The sequence below is a fragment of the Miscanthus floridulus genome, chromosome 4 (genome assembly GCF_019320115.1).
Source record: "Miscanthus floridulus cultivar M001 chromosome 4, ASM1932011v1, whole genome shotgun sequence".
NCBI lineage: Eukaryota > Viridiplantae > Streptophyta > Magnoliopsida > Poales > Poaceae > Miscanthus > Miscanthus floridulus.
The window spans coordinates 5,337,598-5,357,585 of NC_089583.1; the positions used below are offsets into that span (position 1 = coordinate 5,337,598).

The 19,988-nt window shown below is 44.1% G+C and overlaps 1 protein-coding gene across 1 annotated transcript; it reads left to right on the forward strand.

Annotated features, from left to right (window-relative positions):
• The first annotated feature begins 1,576 nt into the window (after nucleotides 1-1,576).
• Nucleotides 1,577-6,345, forward strand: LOC136549342 (heterogeneous nuclear ribonucleoprotein 1-like). Its single transcript, XM_066540589.1, has 3 exons — nucleotides 1,577-1,986; nucleotides 2,496-3,366; nucleotides 6,073-6,345. Exons 1-2 carry the CDS (start codon nucleotides 1,702-1,704, stop codon nucleotides 3,357-3,359), a joined length of 1,149 nt encoding a protein of 382 aa, XP_066396686.1. The 5' UTR covers nucleotides 1,577-1,701; the 3' UTR covers nucleotides 3,360-3,366; nucleotides 6,073-6,345.
• Nucleotides 6,346-19,988: the final 13,643 nt, after the last annotated feature.

Below are 19,988 nucleotides of genomic sequence, written 5' to 3' on the forward strand. Positions count from 1 at the left end.
GAGTACTCAGATTTTGTTATTTTCTCCTCCTGCCTGAAAACATGGAAGATGTGCTAAAGCTAGAGTGGGGGGTGAAAAAAAAGTTACATGAAAATCATGCCCATGGCCAAACCTGTTAACAAACCATGTGTGAGTGGTTCTGAGATTGTGGGTGTCACATCTGTGGGCACAGATGTTGGCATATTGACTTTCAAGCGTCTATGCCCCTAGTACTGAACTACTCCTTGTCTCCTTGCATATCTGTTAACCTACATCTTTACAGCACCTATTTGTTTACTCAGTTAACCATTTCTGGTTTGTGAAGCATTAGGCATGCTGTAATTATTTAATCTTTGTCTTCACCTATAGAAATTGCCAGAGACCGTTTTTTATTGAGAGAGCAAATTGTATACTTGGCCTTGAAAAACCATCCTTCATTTTTGCTTTGAGATTTGAGTTGTTACAGACCACACACTGATGGAATTGCTAAATATGCATACAAGCTTGATGATCTAGTGTTACTATGTTACTTTGTTCCAGACTTTCTTTTTGAAAGATAATTGTTCTGTTGAGTTGTGCTATCGCTGAAACTCATATCTGGTACTCTTTGTAAGCCTTTGGAATCAGTTGGTTAGGAGTTTTGTGCATATTCTGTTTTCAGAACGCTATAGGTTGTCATAGCTATCAATGGTTCACCGATGCATGAGGTGCCTCTGAACAGCAAGACCTTGTAAATTGTAAGAATCCATCATCTTGAGTCTGCTACTGTTGGTTTATTTCGGAGCTGGTACTATAAAAAAGTTCTTAGTGCAGTTTAGCAGAAATGTTTGAAAGTTTCAGTTCATTACGATCAATTGATGCTGTCTTTCTCGAATGAACCTGACCGTATCATGCATTGGAAAATTGTATCTGAGATACTGTCTGTTTATGTTGGGCATGTTTCAGTTATGTTTGACGCAGGTACATTGAACTAAAACTCGTGTGACATTCAGTTTTGTCTTCATGCCTTGAAGGAGGGTTGCCGAGCAGCAATGAGATTTCTTGGGCATACAGTTGGAAACATGAAGATTCTATTTTTTTTTAGTGTAAGTTTATTAGTCCAATAGTATCCGACGCTGACACAACGCAAACTGCGAGATCTCAATTTCAATCTGCTTATCTGCGTGCGGTTCGTTTTCGTGTCGAACTCTGAAGTCTGAATCCGGGAGTCATGCATCAGCTGTGGGCCGTGCAGTAGTAGTCTGGCCGACGAAGGGCTGGGCCTGCGACTAAGCCTGACTAGAATCCAGCCCAACGAGAGCCTCCAGGCCCAGTCTGCCTGTTCCGTTACGCGTCCACCACCAGTCCACCACTGACCCAGTCAAAACGGAGAAACAAGCACGTCACCGGTCCACCGTATCCGAGGCGAGGAGCGGAGCGTGCCGTCTGCCGTGAAGACCCAGGCGGGCCAGCGGTCAACACGGATCCCGTCTCGAGTCCAAGTCCACTTCCACCTCCACCCGAACGGCCTAATAATCCCCAGATCCGACGGCCCACGCTCTCTCCCCGCCCGATCCCGACCGTCCGTCCCGTGCTAAACCCCCGTCGCGAACGAACAAATCAAATTGAACTCGGCACGCGCACACGTCCGCGGCCGCCCGCACACCGCCAGCCAGCCGCCCCTCCCCTCTCGCTCCTCTCTCCGCGAAACCCTAGCGCTCTCTCTCTGTCTCTCCGTCGGCGATGGCGGCTGCTGGTGGTCCGGCCGCGACGGCAGCGGCGGCGGGCGAGGAGGAGGCCGGCGAGAGCCGCAAGCTCTTCGTCGGCGGGATCCCGGCCGGGGCGCAGGAGCCCGAGCTGCGGGCCCACTTCGCGCGCTTCGGCGAGGTGCGCTCCGTCATCGTCATGCGGGACAGGGAGACGGGCCACGGCCGCGGGTTCGGCTTCGTCGAGTTCGAGGACGAGGCCGCCGCCGCCGCCGCGCTCGGCGACGGGGACAGGCCCAGGCACTTCCTCTGCGGCCGCATGGTGAGTCTCCGCTCGCTCCGATCTGACCTTGTTATGGCTTGCTGGTGCGTAGGGGGCTTCAGGTTCGCGTGGGGCTTGGTCGGTGTTGTTCCGCGGGGATTTACTAGTATATTCCCTTACGACGTTGGTAGATATGAGGTTGTCACATGAGCTCCCGCACGAATGAATCTGGGACTCGGTTTTCAAATCCTATATAGCTTAGGGTCATGATTCGGGAAATTGTAGGTATTGCTGTCGGCTTCATATGTAATCGTGTCTTGCGGGCTCACCATTGCATCTAAATTGCTTTATTTTCGCTGCCCTCTGACTCGGTCTGTGATGGAGCTTTTGCTTAGATGCCATGTGATGTGATGTCCTTATTAATTTCTGATAGCTGGCCTTTCTTTCGTGTATATATATAGGTGGACGTCGTCATTAATTTCTGATAGTTGACCTTTCTTTCGTGTGTATATATATAGGTGGACGTCGTCATTAATTTCTGATAGTTGGCCTTTCTTTTGTGTACATAGGTGGACGTTAAGAGGGCCAGGACAAGAGCTCCGCGAAACCAGGGCGAGCAGCACTCCCAGCCTCAGCAGGCTGAGCAAGGCCGGGGTCAGGGGAACCAGGACAATCAGACCCCCACTGGGAACGGTACTGCAGATAGCGGCAACAACGTGGGCTATGATTCAAAAAAGGTCTTCATTGGTGGTTTGCGGGATAACATCACCGAGGAGGAGTTCCGGGCTTACTTTGAGACGTTTGGCACTGTGACAGATGTCGTGGTGATTTATGACAGCGCGACGAGCCGGTCGAGGGGGTTCGGTTTCGTCACCTTTGATTCGGAGGAAGCAGTGGGAAAGGTGATGCGGCAGAGCTTTCATAACCTGAATGGGACCAAGGTAGAGGCCAAGATTGCTATCCCCAAGGATGAGGCGTATTACCGTAACAGAGGCCGTGGCGCACGTCCCTTTGGTGGGAGGGGCCCTGCTGGCTATGAAGGCTCCATGTACCAACCATACAATGCTAGATATGGCCCCTACAATGGCTACATGCCACAACCTGTTGCTGCACAGCCTTACTTTCCTGCCCCCTATTTTGCTGTAGGGGCCTATCCCTATGGGAGTGGATACCCAAGCCAAGGCGTCATGACAAATGTTCCTGGCATGATGTCAAGGCGGGTTCCTCCGGCCTATGGAACATATCCTCAAATGTATCCAGGGTTTAACCTTCTATACAGAGCTGGTTATGGTGGTGCAGCCACTTCTTTTCAGCATGGAAATAATGGTGGGAATGATAACAAAAAGGATCAAGTGAATGTAGATATGCAGCAAGTTGACAACACTTCTAGCGTTGCAACAATGTTGGAACATATGAAGCTAGGTTCACAATGACTTTCAGGTGCGTGTATTCTGATACCCTACTGGTTAAAATTTATCACTCTTTACTGGTAGGAATTACTGCAATGCCCCTATTTTTTAACCATGGTTGTTATATGTTCCTTGAAATTGATAGAATATGTAAGTCTTTCCATGATACTAGCGCATGGTCTGCCAATTTGTCATTTGGATTTGCATGTTTGCATTAGCTAATTGAAACTGGAGTGTTTATCCTGATTCTATTCTTCAGCTATTATTTTAAGAATCCAAGTTCTTCAAATATAGTGTTGTCATGGTGACTTCTAGCAATGTATCTTGGCACCCTAAATGCTTACTAATGCTGCATTTCATGCTATTTATTCAATTAGTTATAACGAAACAAATGCTGACATCCACAGTTCAGTGTTTGCTTTCAATGTTTGAGATATTGGTTGGCAGTTCATACAGCAGTGAATTCGGTTTATCAATTGGCAAAATGATAATTTCCTTCACTGTCTGGACATACGTTAGAGATGGAAAGGTGGATGTGGCAGGGTGGATTCTAGCTGTCTCGAAACAGATGCATCATACCTTTTTTGTTATCTGAGTCCTGTACATCCTTCTTTACTGCATGAAAATAAAATTGAATAATTTGTTTTCCCCATTTGTTGCATTCAGTGAGATATTCATGCATCCTACTTCTGGTTATCTACAAATTTGATTAGATTAAAGTATTATGCTTTATTCTTAGTACAGAGGGAACTATAGTTTGACATGAAAGTTGCTTCTTACTATAGGAGTATAACTGAACCAAAATAGCTGATTTATGGAGTAAAGTTATTAATTGATAGACGATTCTGTGGTAATTTGTTTTGCGAAATTGTATCCTGTCATGAGGTGACTAAACTAACCATGGGAAGCTGAAGCTTGAGTTATGACCTTGTTTCTGTTTGGGATCTGAGTTTTGCTTATGCATAGTTAAGCTTGAGGTAGCTCCAGATAAGGCAAATTGCTGCTGCATAGTAGGACCCTGTTTCTGTTTGGGATCTGTGAATAAAAGGGCGTACCCAGTGCAAAGAGCTCCCGCTCTGTGCGGGGTCTAGAGAAGGGTGTCAGTGGCAAGCCTTACCCTCGCCTGTGCAATGCGAGGAGACTGCGACTCGAACCCGGGACCTTCTGGTCACAGGCGGTAAGACTCTACCGCTTGCACCAGGCCCGCCCTTCAATGTTTGGGATCTGTGAATGTAAGGCATATTTTGTTTTGTTAGAGCAGCCCGACCAATGTTATTCTCTTAATTTGCCCTTTTATGATGCAAACTTTCAATCATAAATAAGTACTTTTGGATACAAATCTAATGGCACCAATTTTGTATCCCTTAAGTTAATATACTGGTAGAGTAATTGTTGGTCAAAGGCTTTTCCTAAGGCAGACAGAGGGAGTACATAATTATGTAATGTTGTTAGAAGCACAGACATGCCACACTATTTCCATTGTTGCGGATAGCAGCATATGAACAAGAGAGTTACTTCTGTGCATTCATCTGGTTAGATTTCCATGTCTTACCTTGTTTAACTGAATACTGGATCAATCATTGATGAGAACCTTAGAATAACAAAAAGTTTTCAAGAGCTTGGTACTGAACCTGGGTGCTTGAAGATGCAAAAGTTCGCAAGAAAGCTAATTTATGTTTATATTGTGATGATTCAATGAATATTAGTTCACCAACTGCTTGTATCATGTATTTAGAATTTTGGATTGTTAAGGTTTAGATGTATTTGGCCAAGCTAATAATATGAGGAGAGGTAGAGGAAGACCGAAATTGATATGGGGGGAGGCAATAAAAACATATTTGAAAGCTTGGAATATACCTAGAGATCTATGTTTGAATAGGAGTGCTTGGAAAGCAGCTATTGAAGTGCCTGAACCGTGACTAGGGGCTCTTGGTGGGTTTCAACTCTAGCCTACCCCAACTTGCTTGGGACTGAAAGGCTATGTTGGTGTTGTTGTTGTTGTTGTAAGGTTTAGATGTCATGCTATCTATTTGTTTAGATGTTATTATTACATAGCATTTTGTGCGATAAGCTCTTTGAACTGTAGGTATGACTAAAGAGATGTTTGCTCATTTGCCCTATAACCCCTAAAGCCAGCTCTGCTAGATTGACCTTGCCAACTAAAAGAGGGATTCCCAGAGCCTTCCACTGAAGAAGGTGAATACTTTAGACTCTCATCCCAGCTAGAGATAGACTACCTCTCACCCATTCCTCGGAATGTAAACTGTCTTGGGGGAGAATCCTTCCTCATTGCCCTTGGAAATAAAAGAGCTTCAAAACTGGATTGATCCTTGTTGCTCATTGAAACACCACTGATTTGATGAAGGGATCAACCAATGAGTTTATGACATGTGGCCTCATGGCGCACAGGCCAGATTCACATTGTTGGTTCAGTGGTTCTTAACCGTTTAATATTGTTCATGCCTGAGGTTGTCTTGTCATGGTTGATGTTGTCTATAATCCACTCTACTAAAACCATGATGAATCTGAGCCCAGATGTAACACATTAGTCTGGACAGTTCATCTGGTCTTGCCCATGCACCCAGTATGCTAAATGCCACCCTTGTTAATCAGCACAATTCACTGCATCCTTCTCTAGATATTGCTTTGATGCATTCAGGGTAGATTTTGAAATTTCTCATACTGTTTATGCTCCTATAAAGTATAAACTACTAACTGATCATCTTTTGTGGGCCAGGACTATTACTTCTACAATCATGACAGTGGAGTACCACAATTGTTTGGGAACCCGCAACTGTGAAGACTTGAGCTGAGATTCTTTGGTTGACAAGTAGTATATCATTAGAATTCTTCAACTTACCTACCATTCCTCTTCCTCCTGCCTGTAAACTGAAAGTTGCTGCCTGTTGACCTCACCCCTCTCCTCTTGTACCAATGTTTAAATTCTTACGGCGTTCAATGTATCTGAGTCAGACTATTCAAATTCTACCCTGATCGCCTGCTTGCGCAACCCCGTTTGTTTCTGTTTCCGCGAATGTCAGAATGCTTGGTTTACTGGCTGTTTTGACAGATTGTTACCAAAGCCAGAATCATCTGTCACGAATCTGGTGAGTCGAGCTTGTGCATGTACTATATCACGTTATATCATGTTGGTTGATGGTGAGCATACTGGGCCCGATCGATCTATATGTGCACTGATTAAAAGATGGATGCGCATGCACTGAAGTTCCAGATGTGTAAAAGAGTGGTGTTTCATGAGCGTCTCTCACTGGTCTGTTTGATATGCAAAAAGGGTACTTGCTGCTACAGGTAGTTGTTGCAGCAGCAGCTCTAGGCCTCTAGTGGTAGTAGAGTAGGGGTGCTGTTGGCATGTGAAGGCCCACGGAAGAATGCCACAAACAAAAGATGTGCACCCACAAGGCAACCAGGGGAGTGAGGAATGACCCCTTGTCATTCTTGTCTCCTCAGGTCTCGTCCTCATGCGTGCACTACTGCATCTGCATGCCATGCAACGCATGGAGCTGAGGAAGCCCAAGGCCTCTCCTCTCCTCTCCCATGGTAGGAGTAGATGGATAGGATAGGGTAGGGTAGGGTGGGGTAGGATTAGATGGATGATGGATGGATGTAGTATGCTTTAAGATTGAAAGGATGATGTGAGAGATGCTTGATAGATGTTTGACACTATAATGTCTTGCTTGGGTGTTGCCTTGTTGAGGTGACACCATGATATTACACAACTTGATTCTGATTGATTGCAACTTTGGAGACTACCTTTTGGTCACTAGCCAGTAGCCGGCCAAGCCAAGCACATTGTTTTTTCTTTTGGAGCATGCCCAGTGTTTTCTTGCATGCAGAGGTGAAGCTTCTTTGGAGGGGGCAGGCATGGCACCTTGGACACAAGCTGCAAACAGGAGATGATGGCCACAAGCACCCCCGTCCTCCTTACTCACACACACCTCTGGAATATCTATCATCACTCCAAAGGTTAATAATATTCCCTCTTCTTTTGATGTCCAGTTGGGTAGGGTAAGGGCGCGTTTAGTTCCGAAATTTTTTGGCTTTTGGCTACTGTAGCACTTTCGTTTGTATTTGACAAAAATTATCCAATTATGGACTATTTAGGCTTAAAAGATTCGTCTCACGATTTCTCGGCCAACTGTGTAGTTAGTTTTTTTTTTCGTCTACATTTAGTACTCCATGCATGTGCCGCAAGATTCGATGTGACGGGGAATCTTGAAAATTTTTGGTTTTTGGGTTGTAACTAAACAGGGCCTAAGTTTTGTGGAAAAAGATGCAGGGGCACTGTTTTGTTTTGCATGCTAGCTCCCCATGCAGGGCAGGGCAGGGCAACCCGGGCCATCTGGTGGTCTTTTTGCAGCAGGTGTGTGGTTTTGGTGGAGCAATAGCAAATCTGCAAATGTGCTTGCCTTTGCTTTCTGGAGTGCAGATAAAGTGCAGCGGTTAGCTTAGGCAATGAGTGTTACTATGTACTAACAGTAAAGCCTTTTGTGCATTTTGAGAATGCAAGAAAGTTGTGCTGACTATGTTTTAGTAGCATCATATCTCAAGTCTAACAGAGATCAGTGTGTAGTAACCGAAATAAGCATGCAGAGTACTATGTATGAAATATAACTCTAGCACAAACTAGAGATTATCCATCAGCTTTATTATATATTGGACTTCAATTCAAATCCCATGGTCAAATTAAAGAACCTTGTAAATAAATCCCCTAGGAGATAGATGGTCCTAAAAGATTTCAACAGGAATCTGCACTTGTCAGACACATAAATTGAAGTCTACTCTCACCAGGGCAACTTTAGCTAGCAATTTTCATCACAAATTTTGCTTTTTCTGAAAAGCTCTTATATTACAGATTAAAGATACCGGCAATACGGTCAGTCCCCTCTGGAGCATGGTATTGATGGAAATCATGATATATATAGGGCCACTTCATTCTCTTTAGTAGCAAACTTTACCTTTTGCAGATTGTTGTGTTATTATTTTAAAGACTTTATCAAGTAGGAATAGTATCATACAAAATATAATCAGTCAAATATTCTAATATAAACATGATATGTTTTACACTGCTTCAGATAAGGACTCATCATAGTAGAGGGTTCATGCTGGTGGAGACCAGGCCTGTTCTGGTTTCAGACTATGTAACAATAAACTAGGAGCAGCAGCTATAGGATGGTCATAGATAGACTGAGGCAGGCATGTTACATTTTTTCTAGTGAAGTATCATGTGTGTGTGTCCATGGATAGATGCATAACAGTGGTGGCCTGCCACTATTATCACCATCAGCATGCCACCACCACCAGCAGCAGCAGCATCTTTTGAGCAGTATATATACACAGGTTTTGTCCTCAGCTAGAAACTCTGGTGCACAGTCTGCTAGCAATTAATTGACAAATGTACAAGGCAACCTACTGTTCCTCCTTGGCTGCTTCAGGCACTGTTTTCTCTCCCCTGCCTTTCTCTTTTCTTTTGCAGTGTATGCTCAGTACAAATATAATTTGAATAGCAACTCGTAGCTCCTGTTCCTTTGACATTTGAATTCCTTTTTGAGCATGAGTACTACATACTAGCACTTCTGTAATCTCCTCTTCCTAAATTAATGTTAATTTGGTATGGTATGGCCATTGATTGGATAGAAGCGAGTGCTGTAGTTCTGTAACTCTGCATTTTTTTTTTTTGCAAAATTAAATGGCTGCTGCTTCACTCATGTACTGTACTATGATGCCAAGGCTAATCTAGCTTTATAGGCAGCAAATGGCCATGCACAAAATGATAGGCAGAATGCATGGAACTGCCATCAAATCGATCCACACCAGCAGCTTTATTTGGATGGAAAGGAATATTTGACGCAAGAATGTTTTTGTGGGGGTGGTTGGTTGTTACTACACACACATATATTCCCGCGGTTTCAGAGTGCTTTCCGGGGTGCAGAGAATGAACAAGGTCTAGTGGCATGGGAACTAGCTGCTAGTCATCACTCATCAGCTGTATGTATCCTGCTGCTATGTAAAAATATAACTATGGGTTGTGTGTCAGTAGAAATAATTCACATTTGACCAAGTTTCTAGTGAATAATATTCATATTTGTGACTTCAAATTAATTTATTATGAAAACACATTTCGTAATTAATCCAATGGTACTTATTTGGTGTTCATAAATATTGATATTTTTTTTATCTATAATTGGTCAAACTTAAGATACTAAAACGTGACAAAATTGTATTTTTTATTGGACAGAGGGAGTAGGCCATTGCTTGCACGCCGACTTCCTTGCTTTTACCTCTCAAATCCTCAGCTCCTGGTGTATGTGTGTTTGTGTCAACTCAAATGTGGAGAGATCATGCATGTTTGCAAGAGGAGAGAGAAAGCAGCAAATGAGAGAGAGAGAGAGAGAGAGAGAGAGAGAGAGATGAAGTTAATAAGGAAATAAACAAAGTGAGTTCTTATTTTCTCTTCCATCAGCCTTGCCCGTTGCCCGATTGCAGGGTGCAGCAGCCATGGGTGGGGCCCCTAAAGCTGTCCTCTCTCTCTACCAATTTAGCATATATCCTGCATTATTCATCTCTCTCTGCAGTGCCTGGGCTAGCCGGCCGCTGCCATCTTTTATCAGAGTGGGGAGAGGGGGGAATGTGGAGGCATGCATGGCACAGGACCGGCCAGCTTTGCAAGAATAGCACAGCGGCAGCGGGCAGCGACAGTGAACCCCACGCACCACATGCCGTTTTGCTCTCCTCTCGATCTCCTCTCCTGCCGACGATGCAGCTGGCTGGTGATCTTAGCTATCAGAGGGAGTAGTATATAGCAGAGGGTCAGCTTAATTAACTATGCGGTCGGCTGATAAGTAGGCTGTAAAATGTACATACAGCCGGCGGAAGGCTGTATTATAATTAGCCTTGCTCTCAAATTTGTGTTCCCCATCCCAAGATAACACGTGTACATCTCGTGTTTTGAGAAGTCAACTAATTTCAATTTAGACTTGATTTATAGAAAATAATATCAATATTTGTGTATTCAAAAAAGTTTACTATAAAAATATGTGACGTGATAATCTAAGTATGCTTATTTTGTATCATAAGTATTAGCATTTTTAATAAATATTTAGTTAAATTTAAAATTAGTTGACTCTTGGAAATGTGAGACGCCCACCTATTTTGTGACTGAGGGAGCTTATATAGACTCAGGTAATAAGATGGATCCATGCATGCATGTGTCTTTTTCTTTTCTTCTTTTGTGAATTAGGTGTGACCATTTATGCTTTAGGGCCTGTTGGGATCTCTAAAATAAGCGAGAATGAGGTAGAAAAAAAATGAGAATGAGATCTGAACACTTGGATTTTAGAATCTAACTATGTACCCTAAACCCATTGTTTGAAGACTATGCAAAGATATGATAATAATCACTATGATAATAAGATCCAAATATTTTTTAATCCATAATTCACATTCTATATTTATTGTCGAGTAGAATCTAAAATCTCACTATTAGAACGAGATCCAAACAAGCCCTTAGTCGCTCTACTAGCTAAACCTAAGCCCCTTGCCTAGTTGCATTGCATTTATTTGCATATTGAGTACGGAGTGCTCAGTACCACTACCAGCCACAGGATGCTGCCACCTGGACGTACCCTGCAGGCTAGCTACTAGTAGACGACTACTACTACATGCTACTCTACGTGCGTGCTCCATCAATCTCTAGCTTGTCATGCTTTGCCTCCTCGTCCCCCGCATGGGGTGACACACTGTCTGCATGCATGTTCTGTCCATCTAACAAGCTTTGTTTAATCGTCGATCATGCATCGTGGGATATTTATTTTGTTAGCTTAATGACTGGGTCCGAGGTATATCCTGGCTAGCACAATTTATCAAAATAAAATAAAAATAATTATTACATAAGAGTCTATGTTTTTTATAAAGAAATTTTATTCCGGCTTATGCAAAAGTTTTACACTCAACCATTCATTATTACATAGTTTCAGCCACTAGCTGATGAAGAAATAAATCCCTCAAAAAGTGTGGGAGACTGTATAAGCAAATTAAGCTCTAAGCCTATTAGAAAGCAACCATCCATTCCTGGAGAAAATCTCCATTGCTACAATCTTCATCACTTGGCGTGCTTGAATGGCCTCCTTTCGAAGTATGGACCAAAACCATATCTAGTGGGCCGTCCTCTGTAAATAAGAGTAAATGTTATTTTTTTTATCAAATATTACATCATTTCAGGTCAACCATATAGACCAAAATATTGTGCTTGCTCCTACTCGAATTTGAGGTTGCAACTTTGAGTGTAGGTGTTGTAACCATGTTTGGAAAAAAGAAACTAGTCATATCTCTTGGTGATTGTAAACGAAAAGCTATGTGAGCAATGCTTCAAATAAAACGTATATATTACATGGCACTCAAAAAACAAATGTTGGATGGTTTCTTTGTTGTTACAAAAACAACACTTTTTATCATCCTTCCAATTTCGATTTATAATAAGATTGTCTTTTGTTAAAATTACCCCTTTTATAATTTTAAAGTATAAGCCGACCAGTCTGATTTTGTAGGTTGAATTGGTCCGTGTGTGCCCCTAGCTAATTCATCAATAAAACTACTGATGAGTGTTAAGCAAAGAGCAAGATGAGTATGCGTTTCCATTGGTTGGTGATGATGCATTAGTCCTGTCTGTAGTATGCCTATCGAATTAGGTTTTGAGCATCAAAGAAAGCTGCTGCTGCAGCAGCGCAACACACACATCTATATGCATCTGTGGTCCTCAAGGGTGCATGTTGCATTGTTATTAGGTTGTTAATGACTGGCGCCAGAGATATAAGCTGGCACAAATTGAATGGAGTCTTATTCCTTATATATATGCCTCTTCTGTCTCACTGCCTACTGTCTGGATGCATAAATATGGACCACATGCATACTAATGTATATGCAAAATAATGCACCACTGATCCATCTGTGGCGATCTGCTGCGCCTGCATGAGAGTACTACACTACACCATGCCACACACACCAGCTCGGCAGCTCCTCCTCTGAATCTCTGGTGAGGTCTCAGGCAGCAACAAGGCCCCAATTCAGTTCAAACATGCATATGCATCCAATCATGCATAAATAATTCACAAATGAATGCATGCATGCATGCATCTCTGATGAGCATGCATATGGAGCTGAGCTCTATCTCAGCAGCAGCTGGCCGCCGAGCACCGGCCGGCACAAGTTGCAGATGCACGCAGTGGTAGCCCTGAGAGCCTAGTTAACATGGTACAGGCAGGCAGGCTCTGGAGAAGCGTGTACCCATGCATACAAAGGACACCGTTGGACACCAGAGCAATAGATGTACACAATTTTGGCAATGTAGGGACTGACGATGAAGAATTCACATTTGAAGTGCATCAGGCAAGGGTCAAATAGAGCCTATGTGGATGATAAAGTCAGTTGGTTTGATCACGTAGATGTTGATACATGGCCTCCTCTATGGATAGATGACTTTGCTTATCAGTTAAACTACCTAAAGAATCAAAACATGAAGGTTTACTGGCTGCAACCTGGGAAGGATCTCTGAGATGGGTTGAGATTAGTTTTTTCTTTGCGAGTTGGTTGAGATTAGTCTGCTCTGATGAACCCAATTAAAACTAGCTCTGGGAAGAATCTACTCTGGAAGGATGGTGTGAAGGATAACTTTGATCTGTTCTAGGAGGCTGCTCGACAGCTTGAGGACAAGTACTTTTAGAAAAAGTTAGAGTAGGTTAGAACCGTATCAAATGTAGAAGGTAGACAATGGCTCATAGGTTTGATGAGAGAATTGGATAAATGGACAAGTGCTCACGACAATGGTAGATGGAGGTATGAGTTTTAGTGTAGCAACATGGGGGAGTCATTCAATAAGTTGCGATTGGGGATATGTGGTATGCCCATGAATGCAATCGTTCAATTCACCTTCTACAAGCTTGTTGCCTAGTTCAACGATAGACACGCCCATGCATTGAAGTTGCGGAGTGATGGAGAGATATGGGCTCTAAAACCAAAGGCACACCTAGAGAAGGCAAATGAAAGGGCTGGCACACATGAGGTTACATGTTTTGACCATGCCACAGGGACTTATCAGGTTGAGCATAGGGGCGGTACAACATCTGACGGTGAGGTCTGAGAGTGAAGGATGCATGTGGTAATCCTCCAAGATTTCACATGCACTTGTGGTAAACCAAGGCAGTACCACTTTCTATGTTCTCATTTGGTGGCAGCAGCTAGGCATCGCAACTTTAATATTGAGAGCATGAAACCTCATGAGTTCAGTGTTGACACGCTTGTGCACACATGGAGCCCCCGCTTTGTGCCTTTTTGGGACCCTAGAGAGTGGCCTACATATGATGGGCCAAAGTACATTGCAGATCTAGCTTACCGTTGGAACAAGCATGGATCAAGGAAGAGGACGAGGCATAGGATGGTTATGGATTAGATACCCGAAAGAACGAGGCGTGGGAGAGGAACCCCATTTCTTACTGACCCCATGCAGTACGAGTGCGGCAAGTGCAGTAGACTAGGCCACAATTCACGCACCTGCCATTGGCAGATTAGTGAGGTGCGACTATTGGTTGTTTTCATTATTTCATATTTGTCGTATTCATTCACCTTTTTATGCATATCTCAATTTATGCTTGTCATTGTGTCAATTACTTGTACATTTCTAAGTCTATATTTCATTGTATATTGAATTTCTATTTCATTGACTTTTTTTGTAGGATGGCGCAATTCCACCTGCTCGACCCGACGTACGAGTAGACCCACCAAGGACGTCTCATAGCAGAGGGGCAGGTAATAATCTATACATCTTGTTCAAAATTTTGTGAGCGTACATGTGTTCATGAAGTAATGGGAGACTATGTTTTATTCCATGCAGGACCTTCCACTCCTTCGTCCTAGAACCCACATGGGTTCTTGGACATGCAGTACAACAATAGGTACACTCCTTTCCTATAAAGAGCTGGCCTAGCTGTCATCTCTTTTCAGGTTCATCATGGGTTGCCCAAGTTCAACTCAGCAGGCATAACTACGTTGGTTGACAGGTATTATCTTCAATCATTGCCTCTATTCATGGCCATTTGTTCACGCGCTTGCCTTTTTGACATGTAATCTTGCTTTGTCTAAAATGTTGGTGGCGGCCAGAGACTCACAACTTTCACTTGCCTTTCAGAGAGATGTAGTCACGCTCCAGGATTATCAGAAGATGCTAGGTCTAAGGATTCATGGCAATGAAATGACTGGGCAGTGTAGGTCAGAAGGTTGGAGAGCACGAGTAGAGGCCTTCCTTGGGCATGAGGTTGGCGAGCAAGGGGCTCGCACTTCTAGAGTTCTAATCTCCTGGCTCCGACAAGAGTTCGCACAGTGCCCCAAGGAGGCAGATGAGGAGACATTTGGGTACTACTGTAGGGCATGGATCCTACACCTGTGTTCCTATGTTCTCTTCCCCGATGCCACAGGTGACACTACGTCATGGATGTGGGTCCACTGCCTCATTGACTGGGACCAGGTGGGTCAGTACAGCTGGGGCTCTGTAGTGTTGGGTTTTCTTTACCGACAACTTTATGAGGCGTGTCGCCGGACTTCATCCTCATCGTCACTTGGTGGATGCATGTACGTACTCTAGTTGTGGATGTGGGCTCATCTACCAGTTGGCCATCCTGAGGTTCTGGCTCGTCGTGAGTGGTTCACAGGTCAGCCTCCTTGTCGGCAACCGTAAGTACGTATTAATCAGCGGCATCAGTTTTACCGGTTCAAAATAGTGATTGAAGTCTAAAATCAAATAGGCTTTTTAGTCATGAAATCTAGGGGAAATAGCCTTTACAGTAATTTGTCATGTCACCATCGAATAGACTTTTCAGTGTCCTTCGAAATAGTGATTTAAGTCTAGAATCAAATAGGCTTTTCAGTCATGAAATCTAGGCTCTCTAGTGTCCTATGATGTAGGCTTTTCAGTGATTCTGAGTAGACTTTTTAGGAGCATTTACAACACAATACAATGGCTAGCAAACCTGCCTCCGCCTATATATATGCATTCTAGGATGCATTGGTAATCAAAAGGAAAATCAAACTAGTATTCGGTTTCGTTGGAGTAGGAATGTCTGGAGGGTCATCTAGACGAAAGGGTTTTGGGAGTGGGAGAGGAAAGGGGGGGACAAAGGGAACTCCTATTGTGTGGGAGGGGTCTCTTGGGCCTGATTTCTTTGAGGAACCAGTGTATCAGTTTTTCCCCAAGAGCAAGAGTGATTTCACTAAAGAGTGCCCTCTCAGAAGATACAATAACAGGAAGGAAGATTGGCCAAAATGCATGCATGGTGAGGACTGCTTAGTGCAGATGTTCACCGAGGGAATCGACAGAGGTTGTCACTTCTTCAAATGCCCACGAGCATGGGTAATTGCTATTACATTTCGTTTGTTAAATATGTTTCTCGAATACCCTTACAACTCATAGGACATACTTATTATAGTCTTCCGAGTCCGAAGAAAACTATGGGTTCACTAGGTGGGTCGATCCTCGACTAATTTATCCACATAAGCAGTACATCTACTACCTACAGGACCAAATCTTCGATCTATAAAGGGAAGTTAGCAGCAGGTATAAGGAAGACGAAGACAACGACATAAACAATGGTGCAAGTCCACAGGAGGCACTCTGCTATAACACCCTCGGTGTTACACTATATAGTCTTTTGCTAAAACACTGCATGAGCATCATACTTATGGGTAAATGTATGAAATATAATGTGTAAATCAATTTTTGTGACTTGAAACGTTCATCGGAAACGCGAAATGAATGTTCTAGTTCATGTCGCGTTATATCACTTAGGGTTCTAAATGAATATTTATTGAACGAGAATGCTATAGAATGCATATACAAAACTTTAATAAAGTTTGTAGTGTAAGCTACGTAGGTGGCGGTGAAATACTCGCGGTCAAGAACAGGATTCGTTAGATAGCTTACTCAATAGCTTGGAAATCGCATTCGACGCGAAACCGTTTAAGACTTAGCCGAGATTCCTAAGTCGGACAGCGCTTTGACGAAGCTTGGTTTGGGAATTTTTGTAGGTGAATTCGATTAAGAAGTAGTGTAATTTCATGGTTGGTTGTAGTAGTTTGACATACTATCTCGAGCGTAAAGTAGGTGGTGTAGCTACTGGATCATCGGGTTGGATTTTTAAGTAGCTTTAAAAAGCGTGCAAGTCACGTTGTTGAACGGTGCTAGCATCTGGCCGCGGTCACCATGACTTGGCCGGCGTTGCCACCAGCAGCACGCACACACCAAGGTGCACCGCTGCCCAGGCCGCACCACCATGGCCGCGCCCTAGCACGCGACTCACGCGCACATGCGCACGCTAGGCCCAGTGAGCATGGCCGCTCTACCCGCTGTCGCATCCGCCTGAGCTTTTTGCTCACCATCGCCGTCGCATCGAGCCACATCCACGGTCGCGCTGCGTTCTGACCGCCACTCGCACAGTCACTTTTGCCGCTAACCTTCACAACTGCATGCGCATGGGCTTGCCCCTCCTACCTTCTCCATCACATCCGCGCTCGTGCGTCGCCACGCTATTGCCTCCCCAGACTGGTGCTAGCCACTACATCGCATAGTGCCGAGCCACCATCGTCTTGCAGGTCATGGTGCTACGGTCGCACGTCGCCGTGCCGGACTTGTACACACACGTGGAGCCTTCACCGTCGCGCTGCCATCCTTCCCCATTTAGTGGTTGTGCCACACCACGCTCCCTGTCATGTTGCCTTGAATGTCATCGTGCCGGTCGACCGAGCCGCACCAAGGCAAACCCATAGAGCTGGCCCCATCTTCATAATAGCGTCTATACGATGTCGGGGCATCAAATTGAGTTTTCCCCATCGTCGGCCGCCATAAGACCGAGTTGAGTCATCCATCCAATTAACCTTGCGTAGTCCACCTCCTTCCAATTAACCGTGCACCCAACTAGCCCTGTTAGTTAGCCAGCGATTGGAGTCATCCCGATGAGCTTCCATCCTATAGTGAAGTAATGCAGGGCATTCTCCTTGTGGTGGTCCGCCATGGCCATCGAGGCGGGTGCTCGGCTAGCGCATCGCTCCGTGCTCCGTTGTTTCAATTGAGCAGTGCCTTTGCGTCGTGTTGACTTGGTTGCCTCACCCGTGTAACAGTTTCATTGGTGGAGCAGCAGGTCGCCAGGGACGCCATCACTGTGCTTGCCGTGAACCAAAACAACCTCGCGCTCATGGCCAGCCACCCTACCAAGCCCTGTGACTTCGTCTAGGCCGTCCTTCGCATATCTAGTGAGGTACCTTCGCTCCTAGGGTAAGGCATTGGACTAGGTTAATTTGCCAATGTCGGTGTCACCATGGCCAAACCCCACCGTGGTGCGTGGCCACGCCTCTGTGCAGCACCATTCGTGGTGTTTAGTACCTCTATCGAATGCGCTTATGACATGGAATGTCACGGTGGTGAGTATTGCTGTCGAGGGGGTCCGTGCTCACCGGTGTTTGGCCAGAGAGGCCGTGGCCTCTGTTAAGTTCTGGCCAGGGACCTTGAAATGAGAATTTGTAGTGAACCGGGGGTTAAGTGCGAGCGTCAGAGAGAGAGAGTGAAATAGTGGAAAGGACTGCGGGTTCATTTAGTTGAAAGCCGGGGTCTCTTTTGCATAATCTTCGGCGCGCGCGTGGGTCTCCCCGTGTTGGGCCACTGTTGCACGTGGGCCACGTCAATGTGCTGCGCATGCGCACGCGTGGGCGCTAGAGTGGGCCGAGCCGCTCGCTCGTGGGCCATGCTGAGGAGATCGGTTTTTCATTTTCCAATGACTTAACAAATATTTATGCAATTTAGTTTTGAGTTGAATTTTGAAAAATGATAGTAAATGTTGTAGGTATCCAAAAATAGTGAAACAAAATTTGTTATGTTCACAAAAATGCTATCTATCTGTTGGTGCAGTTAGTTGATAGTTAGCTATGGTAATGATAGATTCATAAATTCAGTTTAGAAAGCTTAGTATTATCTAGCTTAATATTTGTAGGAATTTTTGTGGCAAATTGATGATAGCTTTAGCCATGAAAATCTTAGAGTAGATTCATTAGTTTATAATGTACTCACTGTAAATTTTGTAGCCCTAGAGTAGGTTGATCATTGGAGTAGCTAGTATTCCTCGTTTTATCATATATAGAGTAAATCGGTATTAAGAGTAAGAATACCTTTAGTTGCTAGGATAATATATGTCATGCGGCATACTTGTTAGTGTTAACAGTAGGTAACTTAGCACCTTAGTCAGTAGAACTCGCTTAGTAGCTTGATAGATGTATTTTATTTTAAGAGTTGCTGTTGTCGTATTACTAAGTGTTGCATCATCATTTTATGCATGTAGATCACGAGTTGGTAGAGTTTGTGCCCATGGATGAATAGGACTATGAGGAGGTCATTGAGGGGTATGAGGAGGAGATCCTTGTGTAGGAGGGAGTCCCAAAGCCTTTTGGTGCTGACTTTGTTGACCCACCGCCTGCCCAAGGCAAGCCCCCGGTGTATAACCCCTATTTTTGAATGAATACTGAATATATATATGATGTGCATTTATGTTACAGGCATTTTATGAAAACTACACACATAGATATACTTACCTATGAGTCCTACTAGTATAGGTCGAGTAGCTACTATACCTAGAGTATCGGTAGCATGAGTAACCTATCGTTACTCACAATAGGTGATAATTATGATCACCCATGATAAGGTGGTGGAAAGAAAAAATGGTGACCGAGCAGGGATATGGTTTGGGTACTGGTGGGTGTAAGAGGTTATGTCCTGCGGCCAACAGGGCATAGCTTGGTTACACTTTTTTCCTGTCTATGTTGGTTAAGGACCGACCGTAGCATAAGTCTCGAGGCAAGTCATAGATTTATTATCCTGAGCACATACTTGGGTATGGGCGTAGGGAAGACTTGTTGCTCTCTTATCGTGGGTTTGGCCTCTTTCTGGACCGACTAATTGGAGGTGGGGATGGTGGAGATCCTTGCACCGCACTAAGTCCAGGACTTAGAAGTGGGGGCTTGGAGTCCAAGTTTGGATGGGGACCTGGACCCCATGACAGGAGGGTGTTGGGTTGGTCCTGCTTGTACCTAGGTACAAGTGGGGCGTGTGTTTTTGGGGTATCTAGCTGGGGGCATTGATTTATGAATCGCTGGGCAATCCGGTATGGCTTGTTTTGGGTCTAGCACCGTAGTAAGAACTGAAAGATGAAAGGTGTAGAAATGGAACTGATTGCTCAACTCTTGCTTGAAAGTAGAATAGGTGCTTACATAGAATAGCTAGATAATCAATTAATCATGGCTACTAATATTACATAAATAAGGACTCACTATTAGTATTGCTTTTTGCAAAAAGGAAACTAACAAACCATAAGCTTTGCATATCCCTTGGAGTCTGGAAATTATTCCCACTAGTCGGATAAGTCTTGCAAGTACATTGTGTACTCAGGTTTTATTTACCCTTGTTGCAGGTAATGCTTGAGGAGTATCGTTGTGTGAAGGATTCTTCTGGTGGGCACAAACGGATCCTTGTTCATTATCGATAGATGTTTATTTTAATTCTACTGTTTAATATTCCGTGCTCTGACTTTGGAAATATAATAATAAAAT